This window comes from Chenopodium quinoa, unplaced genomic scaffold, assembly GCF_001683475.1.
Source record: "Chenopodium quinoa cultivar QQ74 unplaced genomic scaffold, ASM168347v1, whole genome shotgun sequence".
Lineage (NCBI taxonomy): Eukaryota > Viridiplantae > Streptophyta > Magnoliopsida > Caryophyllales > Amaranthaceae > Chenopodium > Chenopodium quinoa.
In genome coordinates, this window is record NW_018744304.1 from 6459562 (window position 1) to 6478557 (window position 18996).

The following is an 18996-nucleotide window of genomic DNA, read 5'->3' on the forward strand; positions in this document are numbered from 1 at the left end:
TAGGGTTTCTCCAAAATCTTGGCGTTTAGGTCGAAAATAGTCTAATTTATTTAGAAATTAGATTATTTTCGACCCTTTTCCCTAAATTTTCTTTAGTTTTGCAATTTAAATTTCAATAAATCTACACGACTAAGTGTAGATACGTCCGTCTCCCTATGGTAGAGTCGTTAGTTTTTGTTAGTTTAGTTGTTTTTTTATGTTTAGGGTTTGCTTGTGTGTTAGGGTTTATCAACAAGGTAATCATCTTTTGCCCTATTGTCAGTTCTTTGGTAAAGATTTGTTCGGGATTGCAACGGTTGTCAAGTTTTCAAATGCGTTCAAGCGAATCAGATGAAAATCATCCTTACGAACAATGTTATCAGGATCGAGATTCTACTTTGGATCGAAAGATAGGAGTAGGATCGAGTCGTAAAATCAGATAGTAGGATCGATCGATCCTACAAAAATTGCAAAAAACTAAAAATTTTACCAAACTTTATCAATTATTTATTCATATTTAAACTAAATTTAGTATATAATAAAAATATATCAAATTTTTAAAAAAGTTGTTTTCTTAAATACATTACATGACGATAGTGTATACATACGCAATCTAAATTTCTAATACTACTTGTTACTTTTATATTCTAATTCTAATAAAAAAAGTTAACCTCTTTTTAAAAGTCCAAATAAATTAGCTTCCACTCACTAAATATTAATAGTTTTATATACAATTTACATGCTTGCTCTGAAATTAGATAATTAAATTCATTGTAACATAATCAGCTACATCGATCAAGTGAAATTCGAGTGAAATCAAGCAGGGTTGGTACCACAATATCTACCAAACCAAGAACAATAGTAGGCCCGCAAATTTAACTTATTTTAAACAAAAATAATTAAATAAATAAAAATTAAAGGGAAAAAATAAAGAAAAATAAATAAATTGAAAAGAAACTACTCCTTCCGTCCCTTTTTGATATTCCCTTATGGGCATTTTTCACGGGAATTAATAAACACAAATGAGAATAGTAAAAATACATTGAAAAAGTAAATTGACATTGGATATGCAAAAAAGTAGAGAAAGAAAGTAATAAAAGTACATGAGAAAACCAAATTTACATGGGAAATATAAATTTGCACAAGTATTGTTGATTCAACCCTTTAGGGGTAGTTGCGAATTCGACAGAGAATTAAAGGATGGAACAGGGAAAAGATTGATGCTTTTGGATGAATTAATTGAAGGAATTGATGAGAGAAGTTGTTTTTTTTGAGTGTAATGTAACAATCAGAAGGTTAGGTCGAGGGAAAGGAAGATAAAAAGGAGGGAAGTTAATAATGTGGAGCCCTCAAACGGAAATTCCACCGGAAATCCAAAAAAGGTGGTAATCTGAAAACTTTTTTAATTTCAGGGGTGGTAATTTAAAATAAAAGTTTTAATGGGTGGTAATTTCAAAATAGGATCCCTTTTTGGGTGGTAATTTACAAATTACCCTTAATATTAATGGTTGTTGGAAAAAGCAAATGGGGTGAACATTTTGGGACTAAAATTTGTCCATAAGGGACTATCGAAAGGGGATGGAGGGAGTAGATGAGCAAGCCCATACTTAAGTCCACTAAGATAAAAATGTTCCTTTTAAGCTTATTTTGTAGAACACAAACTTTAAAAAAAATCGGATGTACAATAATTATTGTACATCCACTATAAAGATAGACTAGATTGATTAAAAGTTACCCATAAAATAAGTAAAAGTTACCCTAATATGCATAAAAGTAATCCAATACAAATAAAAATTATTAGTAAAGAATCACATTTTAAATAACTAAAAATCAATTATTAGTGATTAAATGTAATTAAATTACCATTATAAAACTTTTCTTATTGTCTATTTATATAAAAATTGTATTATGTTAAAAGTTACCCAAAAAAAGACAAAAAGTTACCCTAAAATTAGGTAAAAGTTACCCTTATGCTGCTCGATGTACAGTAAAATAATTAGTGTAAACCGGGTGTATACAAAAGTTTTTGTTTGTAGAATCAGTAGAATCGGCCATAGGATCGTAGAATCGTTGTCGATCCTACCGATCCTATACGATTCTACCGATCCTATGGCCGATCCTACCACAGACCGATTCTATGGAAGATCCAGATCGACTGGGTGTATTAGGATCGTAGAATCGCACAATTCTATGATCCGGATCGCGATTTTGATAACTATGCTTACGGCTACAACAAATCGTTAGACCGTCTCTCCGAAAAGGTTGTATGTTCCAGCGATGTGTGCGAGAGATGTACCACAGACCACAGTGCAAGATTTTTTCAACGATCGTAGCATTGATGAAGGGAACCCTAATTTGATTCAATTTTATGTATTTGTTAATGTAGATTTCATTTATAGATGCCAGATGACTTTTTATTAATGAATTGATTTGTTTCAAAAAAAAAGAACTTTTATTATTTTGTTTCGTTTTTTTTTTTTGTTTTTTAATTATTGTCTTTAATATTGTTGATTTGTTGTACAATTCATTAGTTTAATAGTTTGGGAGTTGGGACGACTCTATCAAGACCCACCCATTTTATTAATTGGACGGATTTGACCCATTTTTAACTAGGTTGGGTTAGGGCTTTTAATTGGGCTTTAAGGCCTTCAACCCATTGAAATGTTCTCATTGTTAATAACATATAATTAAAAAAAAAAAAAATACTCCTCACTCTCTCTCTCAGTTCGTTCTCCATTGAAGCGCACTTGACGTTCTCCATTGAAATACCTGTATTCCCCATTGAAGCAGCTTCTGAGGTTAGTTGTTGTTTCTTTTTGTAAATTTTCATATCAATTTTACAATCTAGGGTTTATCTTTCATCTAATTTAATTTAATTGTCAATTGAGTAAGTTTAGTGTTCGAAAATCTGAAGTATTGGTTCTAATTACTATAATAAAAATTACGAGCCTAATTGATAATTGAATCAAATTTGGGTGCTAAAGTATTGCATAACCCTGAATTGAACTATGAAATTAGTCAATTAGACCTCACTGCTTTTATATATCGTTCCACTGTTTAATTTTCGAAATTTAAATTTGGCAAATTCAATCTTAATAATTATTTTTGTAATCTGATTTTGGGTGAACTCCTTTTGGGTTTGCCGAGATGATAAATTTGATTTCTAGGTTTCATGGTTGAACTTGTTTATAATATGGAAAATTTTTAAATTACCACCCAGAGATGTATTTATTTTCAAAATAACCACCCGTTTAATTTTTTATTCTATTTTAAAAAACTACTTAGATTACCACCCATTTTAAAATTCCGACGGAATTTTGTTGTGAGGACTCATCCAATGACTGGTAACGGCTATGTCTAAGATTACAATCAGCCATGTCTTCACTCAACCTCCCCCTTAAACCAATTTATTGAGTACAAGACAATCTAAAACCAAAAGAAAACAACTAAAAAAACCAAGAGCATGATGTCTGAATTGCACTACTACTGATCATCTTCTTCCTTTCATCACTAAGAGTCGTTGGGTGGGGCCCACATAAGAAAAATCCACTTGAATTTTAAAATGGGTGGTAATGTGAGTAGTTTTTTAATTTAAGGGGTGGTAAAATAAAATAAAAAATTAAACGGGTGGTTATTTAGAAAATGGATACATTTTAGGGTGGTAATTTAAAAATTTTCCTTATAATATTTTTGAAGTTTAGCTTGTTATTTACTCTTCTTAACTGTTATTTAGTTATGTATTATAAAGTGGGTTATTCAGTAGCGTGTTATTATAGTGTGTTAGTGTCAATTAAAAAGTCAATTAGATGATTTTGAACGAATTAATATGGAGTATCAAGGATGACAGCATGATAAATCCAAAGTAGTAAAGGTTTGAAACCAATTAAGAGAAAACATGATTTTCTCATATATTTGGAGGAAATTTAGTGAAGGGAATATGATGAACTACAACAGACCATTTGTGACCCTCCCTTACACGAGGTTGTGATGCTAGCATTAGCAGCAACCAGGGTACCAGACAAACCAGGGCATGGGAGGCTAAGCAAGCACTTGGTAGTGGGTTGAGCTTGAGCAGCTCTTTTGTCATATTAGGAAGAAGACAAGTAATAGTAATTAATACTTTTTACTAGGTAGCATTTTAGGGGTTGGTGAGCTTGATCAATTGAGGAAAAAAGAGGAGAGAGTCTAGAGACTAGAGAGGGGGTATCCAGAAAATTGTAAGCTTGGGCGCAGTTGGAGAGTGGTGGCCTAAAGTCATGTTTCAAACCCTTTTTGTATTTCCATTGACTAAAGATTCAATCTTTCCCTCTAATTTTGCATTTTATCACTTTCCATACAAGGAACTCAAATACATTGTGACAGGTATATGGTTTATAAATAGCAAGTTCTAGCTTAAATGATGTTAATTCTATACTAGTTAAAGAAGAGATAGCAGTTGAATCAATCGATCGTGTAATGTTGATATATTTTTTCCTCAATACTTTGTGTTTTCTTACGGAGTATCATTTTGCGCTCTCTTTTTTTCAGCACCATTTTCCCTTACTATTAATCAATCATTGTAAGCACCTGATCTACTGATAAAATGATGCATTATTCTGGCAAGTAGCAACATGTTGTTTCTTTTACATACATACATATATATATTTTTTTATAGAATCTACCATCAGATATATAGCTTGTTCTTATGTAACTTTTTTAATGCTTAAGGTGATCGATTTTGAAGTGATAAAAGGAGATGGTTAGGGCTCACTATCATTACAAGAAATTTTCTTCAGTCTGGGGTGTTGTTACTAGAATGTACACATCTGATGCAGCCGTCAAAGATTTATCTGATTCCGCATTTAAAAAAATATGTAGAATCATGATGTCATCTCCTAAAGTAGGACTGGATGTCAGGCTTGATCATAGCGGAGTTGAGGCTTCACCAGAGATGGTTGAGGATGTTTTGAAGAGATTTGGAAATGCAGGTATGATATCATATTGTTTTTTTGAATGGGCAGGAAAGCAACATTATTACACACATACTGTTGAAGCTTATCACATTATGATTGGGTCTTTGGCTAAAATAAGGCAGTTTGAGATTATGTGGGATCTTGTGAACACTATGAGGAACAAGGGGGTGCTAAGCGTTGAGACGTTTTGCATCATCATGAGAAAGTATGCAAGGATGCAGAAGGTGGATGAGGCACTCTATACATTCAATGTTATGGAAAAATATGGTATTACCTCAAACTTAGCTGCATTTAATGGGCTTCTAAGTGCTTTATGCAAGTCTAAGAATGTAAGGAAGGCCCAAGAGATCTTTGATAAAATGCATGAACAATTTGTTCCTGACTCAAAAACTTATAGCATACTGCTTTCTGGTTGGGGAAGGGAACCAAATCTCCCCAAGACAAGGGAGACTTTCAGACAAATGATTAATGTAGGTTGCAATCCTGATATTGTGACTTATGGTATAATGGTTGACGTCCTTTGTAAATCAGGGAGAACTGATGAAGCTGTAGAAACTCTTAGGAGCATGGATGCTAATGGTTGTAAGCCAACATCTTTTCTTTACAGTATTTTAATTCATACTTATGGTATAGAGAATCGAATTGAAGACGCCATAGATACATTTATGGATATGGCCGAAAATGGTGTGGAGACTGATGTGGGAGTGTACAATGCCCTAATTAGTGCATTTTGTAAAGTAGATAAATTGAATAATGTATTTCGGGTCTTAAAAGAGATGGATGGTAAAGAGGTTGTACCTAATGCTAGGACTTGCAATATAATATTAAACAGTTTGATTGGGCAGGGGAAGACTGATGAGGCTTTTAAGGTGTTTAGAAAGATGATTAAGGTGTGTGAGCCTGATACAGACACATATACAATGATGATAAAGATGTTTTTTGAGAGAGATCAGTTGGAGCAGGCTCTGAAGGTGTGGAAGTACATGATGTCAAAAAGGTTTGTTCCAAGCATGCATACCTATTCAGTTCTTATTAATGGGTTGTGTGAAAAGGGCCAGGTCAGTGATGCATGTGTATATATGGAAGAGATGATTGAAAAGGGGATTCAACCTCCAGTTTTGACCTTTCGCAAGCTGAGGCAGTTGCTTATTAAAGAACGGAGGCAAGATGTCCTGAAGTTTCTTCAGGAGAAGATGAATCTTTTAGTCAAGGAACCTTTGTGTGATTGAGAGGCTATGAAGACCGTGTTTACAAAGTAATATATAGACTGAGTCAGAAGCAATGAATCACCCTTGCTCGATTGTCCTTTGGAATTTCAGGTTAGGGATTACAAGCCCCGGTCATTGCTTTCTTTCCTATGATTGCAACAATTTAAGAAAGTACAACATTTGTTATATTGAAGTCACTAGGTAAAGTATTAGTTTTGAAAATTTGATGTTTAAGAATTAATTGCATATAAATCTTATTGCACATTGCTGTGGCATCTTTACATGTCATTGAAATGAATGTAGGGCCGAAAGTGCTGACATGTTCCTATTCCATCCTCTCGATCTACTTAAGTTGATTATTTATAATTTTGCATACAAAAACATTGTTTTCTTACCAGAGATCCCCCATTTAAGTTAAAAATTAATAAACTAATTCTTAATCCTACAAAAAACAATTGCAGGTTGGTCAAGTTGATTGGCGAATGGGTTGTTTTATAGTTTAAAAAAATTCTTTGAGATCATTAAGATCTACCTTCACATTTGTGCTTTACCAGGGACATTGATGCTCTGTAACACCATTACAGATTATTTACAGTCTGGTAATTCATTGTTTGTAAAATTTTAATCATTGGTTAGCTGTTGATGAGATTGTAAACAGTGCGATGATACCTTGTATGGTCACTACACTAGTAGAAAAAATGTCATTTGCAGCAGCAAATCTTTATATAGAACGCTGCAAAATAATATAAGTCAACGTGGGTCAAAAAAATTTATTAGCAACGTTTTTAATTGTAGGCGCTGCAAATAATTTTGGAAATAAAAAAATACAAGTAACCAGCTAGCCATTTTTCTCCTACTCCGTACTTCATTTTTTTCATCAGATAGATAAAAACGAGAAACCTCTTCATTTTCTTCACCATCTCCTTCATTTTCTTCGGCGTCCAACCATCCACCTTCTCTGTCAACCTCCTCCTCACCGTCAACCTCTTCCTCCTGTACCAATTTTAGAAGATCCGGGGTCTTTTCTCTCCTCTTTCTCTTAATACGTGGCCATCCACCCTCCTCCAAGACGAGATCATACTGGTTCTCCATTGAAGCGGCTTTTGAGCTTTCTTTGAAGATGACTCGTTGCTCTCCTCTCATTCCCTATGGTATGCTCTCTTCTCCATCACTTTCTATAGTCAATTATTTTGTGAATTGTGATTAACAAGAGTCAGATTCTAAGGTTTATGTTTCCAATTGGATCTATCATAATGATTGATTATTGAAAATACATCTAGGGTTTGATGTATTCTGTTTTTGGTATTTCCTTATTACGTTAAATTATACTACGCAATTTCTTTTTTTTTTTTTTTTATTGAAAATTCATCTAGTGTTCGATTTATTCATTTTGGTTCAATTAATTAGATTTCTGGTTATTTTCCAACAAGAAATTCACGAGTCTGAGTATTTTTTGGTACTTGACCATCAATATCTAAGTTTTCTTATACGTTTTTAAGGATAGACGAGTTAAAACTCTTCTAGTGCTTGTTCTAGTAGACAGAATTTATGTGACGCTATGAACACAACTGGTAGTGGCTCTCAACTTGAAATGATTTTGCAAGGCTGATGATCTGAGCAACCCAGTTGGTAGTTGATAGCTTTCCTCTGACAGACAAAAAGCTGCTAACTCATTGTTTCAACTGATGATCAACATGTCAATCGCCAAATGAGAAACCTTCTGACGAACTTTGGAGGAAGGGAGGTTGCTTATATCTTAACATAGGGGTTCATTAGTTGTAGTGTTATCACTTTATTGTATGTCCTGAAATTATTGAATGTCATTTTTCCTAGGCTATTTTTACCCTCCATGGTAAATTTGGTAATCAAGCCATTAACATTGCTGTTTTTGTACTGTGGAGGTGAGCTGGGTCGTTTTGTTGCTGATAGACGGTGTCTTACTAAGTTACTAGTCTTAAAATGGACGAATGCTCTAATCTAGGATCGGTCATTATTTCTTCAAGTAGTCTTTCTACACTCTGGCTTTTTTATCTTCATTCTCTATCTAAGACAGTAATTACTCCCTCCTTTTTATTCTAACTCTCTAATATCTGAACTATTAGTATAAAATCTTTTTGTCAACCCCCTTTTTTTTTTGCGCTTACTTGGGTCTCATCACTGCAGATTATCAAATGCCCTAATTTGAAGGAGATTTCTTTGAATTTTTTCTCATCAAGATAATGATACCATGATGGACAACTTGGGAAAATTCTGCCCAAGGTTGCAGAACTTTCATGTTACATTGCCTAGATTATCTCATGCTACTGTTCTTGCTCTCTCAGCAGCAAGTTTGAGGTTGGTACAAATATACAGATATATTTTATTCTTGTTATAAAAAAAAAAGGAAGGGTTGTACACCTTTTGTTCTAGCATACAACTGAATATAATGACGAGGCTTGACGAATTCTATTGGTTGCCATTTCCCTTTTGTTCAGGGACTGAGAATGCTCTCATTAGTGTTGGGCTCTGGCATCAGTGATGCTTCTGTTGTTGCTATTGCTTACAGCTTTTCAAAGCTAGAGCTGCTTGACTTGAGTGGGTAATGCCTCATCTTCATATTTCATTGCTTAGCCAAATTTGTCAGCAATCAGCAAGATTAGGCTTTGTTTCTAGTTTACTTAGTTTACCTCAGGAATCTTAGATTGTTATTTTGTTGATGTAGGTCTAGCATCACTGATAGTGGCATTAGAATGATATGTAACGTGTTATCCCGAACTTAATCAATATTATTGCTAGCGCTTTGCCCTAATATCACTTCAAGTAAATTTCTATTCCTTGTTTGGACTTAATTATGCTACCTTGGTATTTATTGTTGGTTTCAGTTCCACATTATCTGTTTGATTCTGAAAGTACTCTACTTTTTGCCTATAGTTGGGGATCGGAAGGGAGTCACTCGACACCCACAATGTCACACACAAGAATCAACCAACAATTCAATCCAATCAACCCAAATTCTCATACAACCAAAATAGCACAACCAAATCAGCAATAGAGCGATAGCAAAACATTAATTATACCAACAATACTAGAAAGAAACGATAACAATCAACACACACAAGGATTATACGTGGAATACCCCTTCGATGTGAAGGATAAAAACCACGGGACCATTTAAGGAGTCCACCCTAGCTTTTCTAATTGATAAATTGAAGGAGAAAGAATCCCAAATCAGTTTACAAAGGATTCACAACCCACTAACAACAACAAACAATAAGAATTGAAATTAGAGTGTGAAAAGAGTAGAATTCACCCAAAAAATAGCAGTTTTGTCTAGAGATGTTTTTGACCCAACCAGAGCTCAAACCAAAGATCCAACTATCCAAAGTAAAGTTCTTAATGTCAAGAATAAGCTGTCTAAATTTGAGCATGATCCAACGGTGGAATTTCCGGCAACAACCAGATTTGTAAGAGCTGCCAGAAAAATCCGAAATTGGAAGCTCTCTTGAAAACCTTCACTTAGCTCCCAATATGTGCGTGTGTATGATCAGCCCTTTGCTGCTTACATGGCGACTTGTTTACCACAAAATATCACCTCTAAAGCTTCCAAAAGAAGCAATAAAAATAAGCCTCAAAGTAGACTTACAAAACTTAGTAAAATGACTTGAAATGGACCAAATTATTTGACTCAAAGTAAGACTCATTTTACTACCACTTGGGCTAGACCCATAACAAATCCCTCGCTCCAGCCAATTCGGGGAAGATGACCATGCTTCAATGATCACTTGAAGCTCACTGCAAGCTTACCACAAACTTCAAGCTTGTCCAAGTCATTTGACATGAAAGATGGAGATTGCTCGTGATAGGAAAGTTGGAAAATTGTGGCTATCACAAGAAAAATATATTGAACGGGTGCTTGACAAGTTCAATATGAAGCATGCCAAGCCTGTTAGTGCACCATTAGCACCTCATTTTAAGCTAAGTAAGAGAGCTTGTCCTACACAGATGGAGAAAACAAGTATGTCTTCTATTCCTTATTCCTTATTCTTCGGCTGTTGGTTCATTAATGTATGATATGGTGTGTACTAGGCTAGATATTGTACATTATATTGGTTTGGTGAGTAGATACTTATCCAATCCGGGTAAGACTCACTGGGATGCAGTGAAGTGGATCTCTAGATATTTGCGTGGTATCAGTAAACTTTGTTTGTGTTATGGAGGTGGCAAACCTATTCTTGAGGGCTGTACAAATGCAAACATGGCTGGTGATCTTGATAAGTTATGTGTTCACATTTTCAGGGGGAGCCATCCAAGTTACAAAAGTGTATGGCATTGTCGATTAAGGCATAGTATATAGTAGCTGTGGAAGCAAGTAAAGAGATGCTTTGGTTGAAGAGGTTGGGTTTGAAGCAAAGTGAGTATTTAGTACTTTGTGATAGTCAAAATGCTGTGGATTTGTGCAAAATTCCATGTGTCATGCTCGTACCAAGCATATTGATGTTCGATATCATTGGTTGCGAAATTTGATTGAAGAGAAGAAAATGAAACTTAAGAAAGTCCACATCGATAAGAATGGTGCAGAAACGTTGACAAAGATGATTTCCGAAAGTAAGCTTGAAGTTTGTAGTAAGCTTGCGAGATTGAGCTTTAAGTTATCATTAAAGCATGGTCTTCTTCCTCGTGTCGGGCTAGAGGGGGAGATTTGTTATGGGTCCACCCAAGTGGTAGTACGTAAATGAGTTTTACTTTGGTCCAATAATTCAGTCCATTTCAAGACATTTTATGAAGTTTTGTAAGTTCTATTTGAAGCTTATGCTTTTGAGGTGATATCTTGTGGTAAACAAGTCACCAAGTAAGTTTAGCTAAGCATTCATACACAAAATAAAGAGAGTGAGGGTTCTTTACAAGAGTTTCCATTTTCGCATTTTTCTGAGGAGCCTTTACAAAACTGTCGTCGAAAATTCCACCGTTGGATTGTGCTCAAATTTGGACAGCTTAATCCTAACATCATAGATTTCATTATGGACGGTTGGATCGTTGGTTTGAGCTGTGGTTTTATCGAAAACATATCTGAATTTTGGGTGAATTTTATTCTTTTTACTCTCTAATTTCAATTTCTTATTGTTCATTGTTGCTGGGATGTGAATCCTTTGTAAACAGACTTGGGATTCTTTATCCTTCAATTTATCAACAAGAGAAGATAGGGAGGACTCTTTAAACGGTAACGGTCTCGTGGTTTTTATTCTTCACACCGAAAGGGGTTTTCACGTATAATTCATGCGTGTTGATTGATATTGTTTCTTCCTAGTATTGTTGGTGCTATTGTTGTTTTGCTATTGCTTAATTGCTGATTTGGTTGTGTGAGAATATGAGGTGATTAGATTGGATTCTTGGTTGATTGTCTTGTGTGTGACATTGTGGGGTTCATAGTCCCCCCTTCCGGTCTTTACAACTTGGTATTTTGTTGGGGTTTTCAAGTCCTACATGGAAGAAATAAGGAAGGGATGACTTACTTATAAGTGGAAGTATACTCCATTAGTATGATGCCTTTTGGGAAGGTGTCCAAAAACAAATTTGTGCGTCAAAGCGAGCAATATCATATCAATATGGAGTGGAGTGTGCGTGGGGCCCAACAATGTGGGTGACCCCGGGCCCAACAAACAGGTGGTATTCTATTTGCCATAGCTCAATTACCTCTTCTGGAGCTAATGGACCGTGGTATGTCAATCTGTGATCCTGACATGGATGATGTTTCTGTGGATAAAAGCAATGATAATGAACCACAGAAAAGTATCAAGTTGCATCATATATACCAGAAGCTTACCATCAAGCGTAATCGGATGAAGTTCCTAATTCATCTTTTCAATGCAAGGTCCTTCTTCTCTAATGTCTGATTGTTGCTGGCTAAAGACAATGCTTCTAATGTCATTAGGCTTGGAAGTGCTGTTAATTTCAATCACGTAGGGTCAACTGTCTCTCTTTATTTCACTCTCCTCTTGAATCTTTCTTCTGGTTAGTTTCTTTTTCTTCAATTTTTAATGTTTTCAGCTCAAATTTTCAATTTTTCAAAATTATATCATCTACAGATTTAAATTTGATGGTGGAACAGGTTATAAAGGTGACAACAATTTATGTGGTTGCATTGTTGGTGACCAAGATGACAAAAATGGATAAAGATGGTGTTCGACTTCTCTTAGGCATCTCTTTGCTGATAAACGTGAAGAAGATGCAGTGGTGATAGGGAATTACCATGCGTTACAGTTGATCATCACTCTCTCTTTAAGGAAGGACCATGGCATGTAAGTTAATTGATATCTGTATTTCATTTAATTTAAGTTATAATTTCAATAGTTCTCTGACTATGTTTGTTGGTATTCTTTGTTTGTGTAAGAATGTAAATAGTAGTAGACTAGTAGTACTCCACAGGCTGCGCATGCATTATCTCCAGCCCTTAAGAGTAGTAAACTAGGCCTTTACTATTATATGGAAATTGGCACCACCTTTGCACCAGAAATTAGCATGTATATTACTCAGCATTACTAAACAAAGATAATTGTAGTCTTGTATAGTCATATATCTTTTGTACCATTTTAGTTGATTTGTTTAGAGTCTGAGAAAAATTAAGGAATGTTCGTCGAGGGACATAGGGGGTACTAGTCATACTACGTTCTTACTCGTACTAATTTAAGTGATGAAAGTTTTATTTAAGTGATCCCGATATTAGTGTCACTACCATTACACTTAGGGGCCGTTTGGTTGACAGAAGGGAATCGGAATGGAATGAACAAAGGGAATGAAATGGAATGGAATGGCAAAGTGGAAAATTTGGAAGGTTGTTTAGGGAATCATTCCCTCCACCACAGCACCACCACCACAGCGCAGCTCCGACCGCCGCCGAACCCTCACAGACCTCCGCCGACCGTCGCCGACCCATCCCCGAGCATCGCCGACCATCCAGCCCCCATCGCCGACCGTCGAACTCCCTCCCCGATGCTCCAGCCCCCCTCCCCGATGCTCGAACTCCCTCGCCGACGGTCGCTGACCCCTCGCCGACCCTCCAGCCCCCCTCGCCGACGGTCGCTGACCACCACCGACCACAGCACCACCTCGAACTCCCTCCCCGATGCTCCAGCCCCCCTCCCCAACGCTCGATCTCCCTCCTCCACCACAGCACCACATCGCCGACCACTCCCCGGTGCTCGCCGAGCCTCCCCGACCACTCCCCGGTGCTCGCCGACAGTCGCCGTCCGACCACCACCGACGTATATGGGTGTTAGTGTTAGGGTTAGGGTTAGGGTTAGGGTGGGTGGGGAATGGAATGGGAAAGTGGGGGGGGGGGGTGGGGAATGGGGAAGAGGGGTTTTGGGGTATTTTGAAAAATGAAATGGGGGAATGATTGAGGGAAAAAGTGGCAAACAAACAGGTTGAAAGGGAATGATTCCCATTCCCTTTCTATCAAAATTGAAATTTTACCCAAAAAAAATAAAAATAAATAAATAAAAATAAAAATCTACAGTGTTCTTTCTAATTACAAGTAAGCACAAATACCTTTTTAACAAATTAACTTCATATATATAGACAAACAAATCAAATTAAATCATATATGAAACATATTTAATGTCTGCAACAATTTATCTATGATCTTATATATAACTAACCTAATTACTGTGGTTTACAATCTGGATCAGAAATAAGGCTGGTCAACCAAACAGAATCATCTGCTTTAGGCTGATTATCCTCATTTCTATGCCATGACCACTGAGCATGGGTTGAGTTGACAACTTGTAATTGTCCATGCCCAAAACTTGCTTCTCTGTAAATGGAGATCTCTGGGTTTGGATCCACAAATCTGTGAATATTATGTAATTTGAATTAATTAACCATAAGCTCAACAAGGCAAACTCTTATAAACTCTATTTACACAAATTTACCGATAAATCAAGAGAAAAATCTAAAGTTTGTAATTGCGCTAGTTGAAATAAGATGCACTCTTTTATTTTCTTTCTCTAATGCACTCTTTAAGGGTGGTATCGATTCTATTGAAGATCAAGACACAAAACTATTCACATTGAGTGTTTGCAAAAGTCCCCCCCTTATATTAGTATTATTAGTACATCTACTTTGAAATAAAAATCCAATGGAAGCTATATATACGTATTAATTAGTTAACGCCCGAAAAATGTGTTTTATTTATTTTTTTTTTTTATTTTTTTTATTTTTTTTTAAGTGTATCCAAGTGTATAATACTTTTGCACCCATTTAAATTATTTATTTATTTATTTTTAATTGCACAATGATTGATTTCACGCTTGTTAATGCATAACTTTGGCTATTTGACGAATCTAACTTATATTTTTTTTTGGTGTTCTACCCGGTTCACCCTTTGGGCTAATCCGGATTCGAGGATCAGTTCTGGGTGGTTAGGTTCCAATCCCCTCCCAATTGTTGTTGAGGGGGATCGAACACAGGTTCTCCCTACCAAGTGTAGTCCCAATCACCACTATACCAACACCCAATTGGTACGAATCTAACTTATATGAATAGTGTAAAAGTCCTTTTGGTGTAATAAAAGAAAAACGGAGGTAGTAATGTAGTATGTTTCATTTGATTTAGTAATCCTCGTTCTTCACTCACCTTGAGTGGATTATAAAAATCACAAACTTTTGTAAATGAATCGGACATAACAAACTCTATTTAAAAAAGTAATACTCTCTCCGTGTTGTGTTACACTTACCAAATCCGGCCGTATTTTAATAAGTTTTACATTTCCTTTTTTGGCAAAAAGATACATTAAAATATTATCTCTCTCCTCTCATAATCTCCACCAAAAACTACTACTTTTTTTTAATTATATATTTCTTCTCACATTCATTATTTTTCAATAAATTTTTACCCCAAATATATTACTTTTACGATTTTTTAATACTCCAACTACCCCACTTATTTATTATTTTATTAAAGTCAATTAAGTAGCCTAAAACTATATGCCGGTCAAAATGTAACACTTAAAAAAACAAGGAGGGAGTAAGATATCTCATATATGGTAATGAGAATATATAAACATTCATATAAATTGAAATAAAGGTTAAGAGAAAATACGTTCTGGCAAGTCCTTCTCGATTGCCTCCATCCCCTATAGTGATATGCATAGGGCCACACTTGTTAGCTTTTCCATCAAAAACTCTAGTCTGTTAAACAATCAAAGTGAAGATGTAAACATCATTAGAAATAAATAACTTGTCTTGTCAATTTGTTATAGACATAACCAATTAATTTTACAACTATATTCATGATATATTGATCTCTTAGAATGAGATATTAATTTACTCCATAACTTAGGGATCGAATCAATTTCTTCCATTTCTTGCAAATTCGATACAATCATAAATGTTGCAAATTAAGGGCTTGTTCTCATTGACTGAACTCAGCTGAACTGAATTGAATTAAGCTGAACTGAACTGAACTGAAATGAATATTTTATAAGAGAAGGAAATTAGGAGCGGAGTGGAGCGGAACTGAGCTGAACTGAGCTGAGCTGAACTGAACTGAACTGAATTTCAACGTAAGAGAACAGACCCTTAGTTATGACCTTTTTTTTTCATGTACATAGATTAATACTACACCCGTTTCATATTATTATTTGAAACGATTAGACATTTTCTGCCTACACTTTATATAAAATCATTTCAAATAATATGAAATGGAGGTAATATATGATTTGGACGACTAGTTTTAAACTTGATATGTTAACTACCCGATATTAAACACTATTAAATGTACTGTGCAAACAAAGAGAAATTTTCACTTACATATCTTTCATAAGCATGCACATGCCCAGCAAAAACAATATCAACCCTTGCATCATAGAGTAATTGTTCCATGGCCTTTCTCATATCCACTGATTCATACTCTCCTGCGTGAGCCTTGTTGGAATTGTACCATGGCGCGTGCAAAACCACAACAACCCATGATGTCTTCTTTCTGTCGATTTTGTTCAAGTCACTCTCAAGCCATGTATATTGGCTCGAGCCTTGGTTAAAGTCGGTATAGGACCCAAGCATGATGACATGAACCTCACTTGCCACATCAAAGGAATAATATAGGTTTGAGGGTGACACTCTCCTCGAAAGGCATGTGCCATCGGGAATTGTAGGAGGTAAAGGGAGTTGGATGGATTATCGGTATCTTTTCAACCTCGTGGTTGCCAATGGTCACCATCCAAGGCCTCTGGCTAGCCAAAGGTTCCACGAGGCGGCCAAATGAGTCCCAATAAGGTTGCCAAAAGTCTGCATAGGATAAGTCTCCCGGTAGTAAGAGCATGTCGTACTCTACTTGTGATATGTGTTGGAGGGTTGATTCTGTCCACTTTGTTTGCCCTAAGTCACCTGTGTTATTTATATAGATGCATATATTATTTAAACACCATGATAAGTAGTGGAATTATAAATCAAAAATGATAAAAATAAAATTTTGGGCAAGTCTAGCATCGTGGTTACAAAATATACGAATTGGGATGGATAAAGAGTAAGTCACTAAAAAGTAAGGTGGAAAACATTGCATAGAAAATTCAGGCAACCTTTGCATTAAGAAGGTTACCAAAACTAGATGGAAGGAGGAAGTGACATGTGGTAGTGTCAAGGGACAATGGGGTAAAAAACTATTCCTTCAAAAATATAATGAAGTTAATTTTATTATCATGGCGCAAAGTCTTTAATTCGAAATTCTCAATTTATCTTGAGATCATATATAATTGTATGAGTATCTTTAAATTCCGGTAGAATTTTAAATTAAAACGAGTTTTAACTTGAAGCTAGAAGAGGCCCAAAGACTCGTCTCGAGCTAGAATGCAAATGTAACGAGCCAAGACTAGCAACTATAATCTCGAATTTGGCTCATCTTTTTTAGGCCACACCTCACATCATTGATATTAAAGGTTATACACAAATATACACATATAGAGTCGTAGAAATGTACCTATAACAACAAATTTGAGGGGCAATTGAGGTGGTGTAGTCTTAAAATTGAACTCGCGAGATGAATGACCACTACAACGATCATAATAAACCGTATTAGGGTTGAGAGGGCCAATGACTACCTCGTGGATATGGCCCGACTTGTAGAGAAAATATGTATAACTTGTACAACTTCCAATTGCAGAATTATCATATTCTCCAGATGACGTGCCATACTCTACTTTAGATGGAGCTGGTTTTTTAGTGATCCATGATATTCTCATATGGTCTCTTCCCACCATGGAGACATGTACCTATAAATATAAATTTACATCAATTAGCTTATACGGAGTACTTCGTATATTTGTTTTTAATTTACTTTTCGCCTAATAAAATATGTCCGGTAAATGATCGTTGTTTAACTGCCACCACCATTGATAATTAACCGCCACCACCATTGATAATTAACCGCCACCACACTCGCCACTCTATCTCAACAAAATATCACGGCACCACTCATACGTGGTGTCTTCGTCTCACCATTTATCAATATTTATTAAGATATTGGTTTAGGAATTGAAGTCAAGTTAGCCAAGCCTTGCCAGAATGAACCTTATTTGCTTGTTATATTATTTCTCCATTTCCACAAGAAATATAAGTATATATGAAAATCCAAAATTCTATGGTTGTCATCCTGAAAATGAGAACCATTATATTAATTTTTATTTTTATGTCAACATTAAATATAAATGTTTTTTCTTATTTTTAAAATATATTGTTTATTTTTTAAATATATTTTCATGATTAATTAATTATTTTTTAATTTCAGTAATAATAAAAAATGAATTATGTAAATTAATTACAAAAATTATAAAAAAAAATTCTAAAATTATTCCAAATTTAAGAAATGACTTTTAAAAAATAGATAAATGATTGGTCATTAATTTTGACATGTACAAATAAATCAAAATCGGCCAATAAGTAATTAGTATAATGGTAAGTCATTTTAAGAATGACTATCATAGAATCATCCAAGTATATAACTATGAACGTAAAGAGAAATTATTTTAATTTATTTAGCTTAAACCAACCTTTTTAAAAAAAAATTATTTATACATACTTATACATTTGTTTTTAAATATGTGAATTTAAGATGAGAAATTGCATATGCACATATTTAACAAGTCAATTCAACTTAATTGAATAATTGTCATCCTACTACTAATGATTCACAACTATAAATGAGTACATGACATGTATAACTCATTTGTATAAATTAAAGTACAAAATGCACCGTCAAAAGCCACCTGGTCGTTGACTTGTACATGTAGTGTGTAGGGTTGACCTGTAAGTTTCATGACCCCCTCAAAAAGTACATGTGCAATATATAATTTAAGACTCGAAAAGAATATGCCAAATGTAACGAATTAATACGATGACACGTCTTAGATTATCCAATCGTAAACAACAGAGACAGCATGTACTTAGGCGAATTTCATGCATTTAAACATCATCTTCAATGAATATATTTGATGTTAGCTCTGTAATTAATTAATGAGGGCGAGAAATTCTGTAAGCAAATTTAATGAGAATAAATGTTTAATTTCTTATGTAATAAGAATGGCCTTAGAAGACTTTCCAATAATATATGTAATGCCAAATTACCTCCAAAAAATAGCATGTAAAGCCAAATTTGGATATTCCAAACTATTACTCTGTACTTTATCTATATTTAGTATTTAAAAACACAAACAAACATAAGCCAAAGTACCTCATGTCTTCCTTCCCTATGACCCTTTTACATTCTTGTTTCATGAGTCTAATTAATGTTTTTTATTTTAATTTATGTTTTCATTGGATTTCTTCAGCTTTCCCCTTTATTTCTTAAAAACTATTTATATTATGTAACTTCTAATTTAATTTAACAAA

At 34.9% G+C, this 18996-nt stretch overlaps 2 protein-coding genes across 6 annotated transcripts; one reads left to right on the forward strand and one right to left on the reverse strand.

Moving 5' to 3' along the window:
• Positions 1–2191: 2191 nt before the first annotated feature.
• LOC110695755 (pentatricopeptide repeat-containing protein At1g77360, mitochondrial-like) lies at positions 2192–8952 on the forward strand. Of its 5 annotated transcripts, XR_002506204.1 has the most exons (6): positions 2192–2777; positions 4687–6250; positions 6601–7290; positions 8303–8473; positions 8614–8717; positions 8841–8952. XR_002506204.1 is itself a non-coding variant. In XM_021872986.1 (2 exons), the coding sequence occupies exon 2, from the start codon at positions 4715–4717 to the stop codon at positions 6158–6160; it is 1446 nt and encodes a 481-aa protein (XP_021728678.1). In that variant the 5' UTR covers positions 2192–2777; positions 4687–4714; the 3' UTR covers positions 6161–6472. The 5 variants fall into 5 exon arrangements, 1 of the variants encoding a protein (XP_021728678.1); XR_002506202.1 differs by having other exon boundaries at positions 8614–8952; XR_002506203.1 differs by having other exon boundaries at positions 6935–7290; positions 8614–8952.
• A 3275-nt stretch (positions 8953–12227) lies between these two features.
• LOC110695756 (probable purple acid phosphatase 20) lies at positions 12228–17381 on the reverse strand. Its single transcript, XM_021872987.1, is given in 5 exon segments — positions 12228–13964; positions 15215–15303; positions 15925–16231; positions 16233–16500; positions 17090–17381. Coding segments are annotated over 5 exon segments (1131 nt in total). The 5' UTR covers positions 17370–17381; the 3' UTR covers positions 12228–13777.
• Between the last annotated feature and the right edge of the window lie 1615 nt (positions 17382–18996).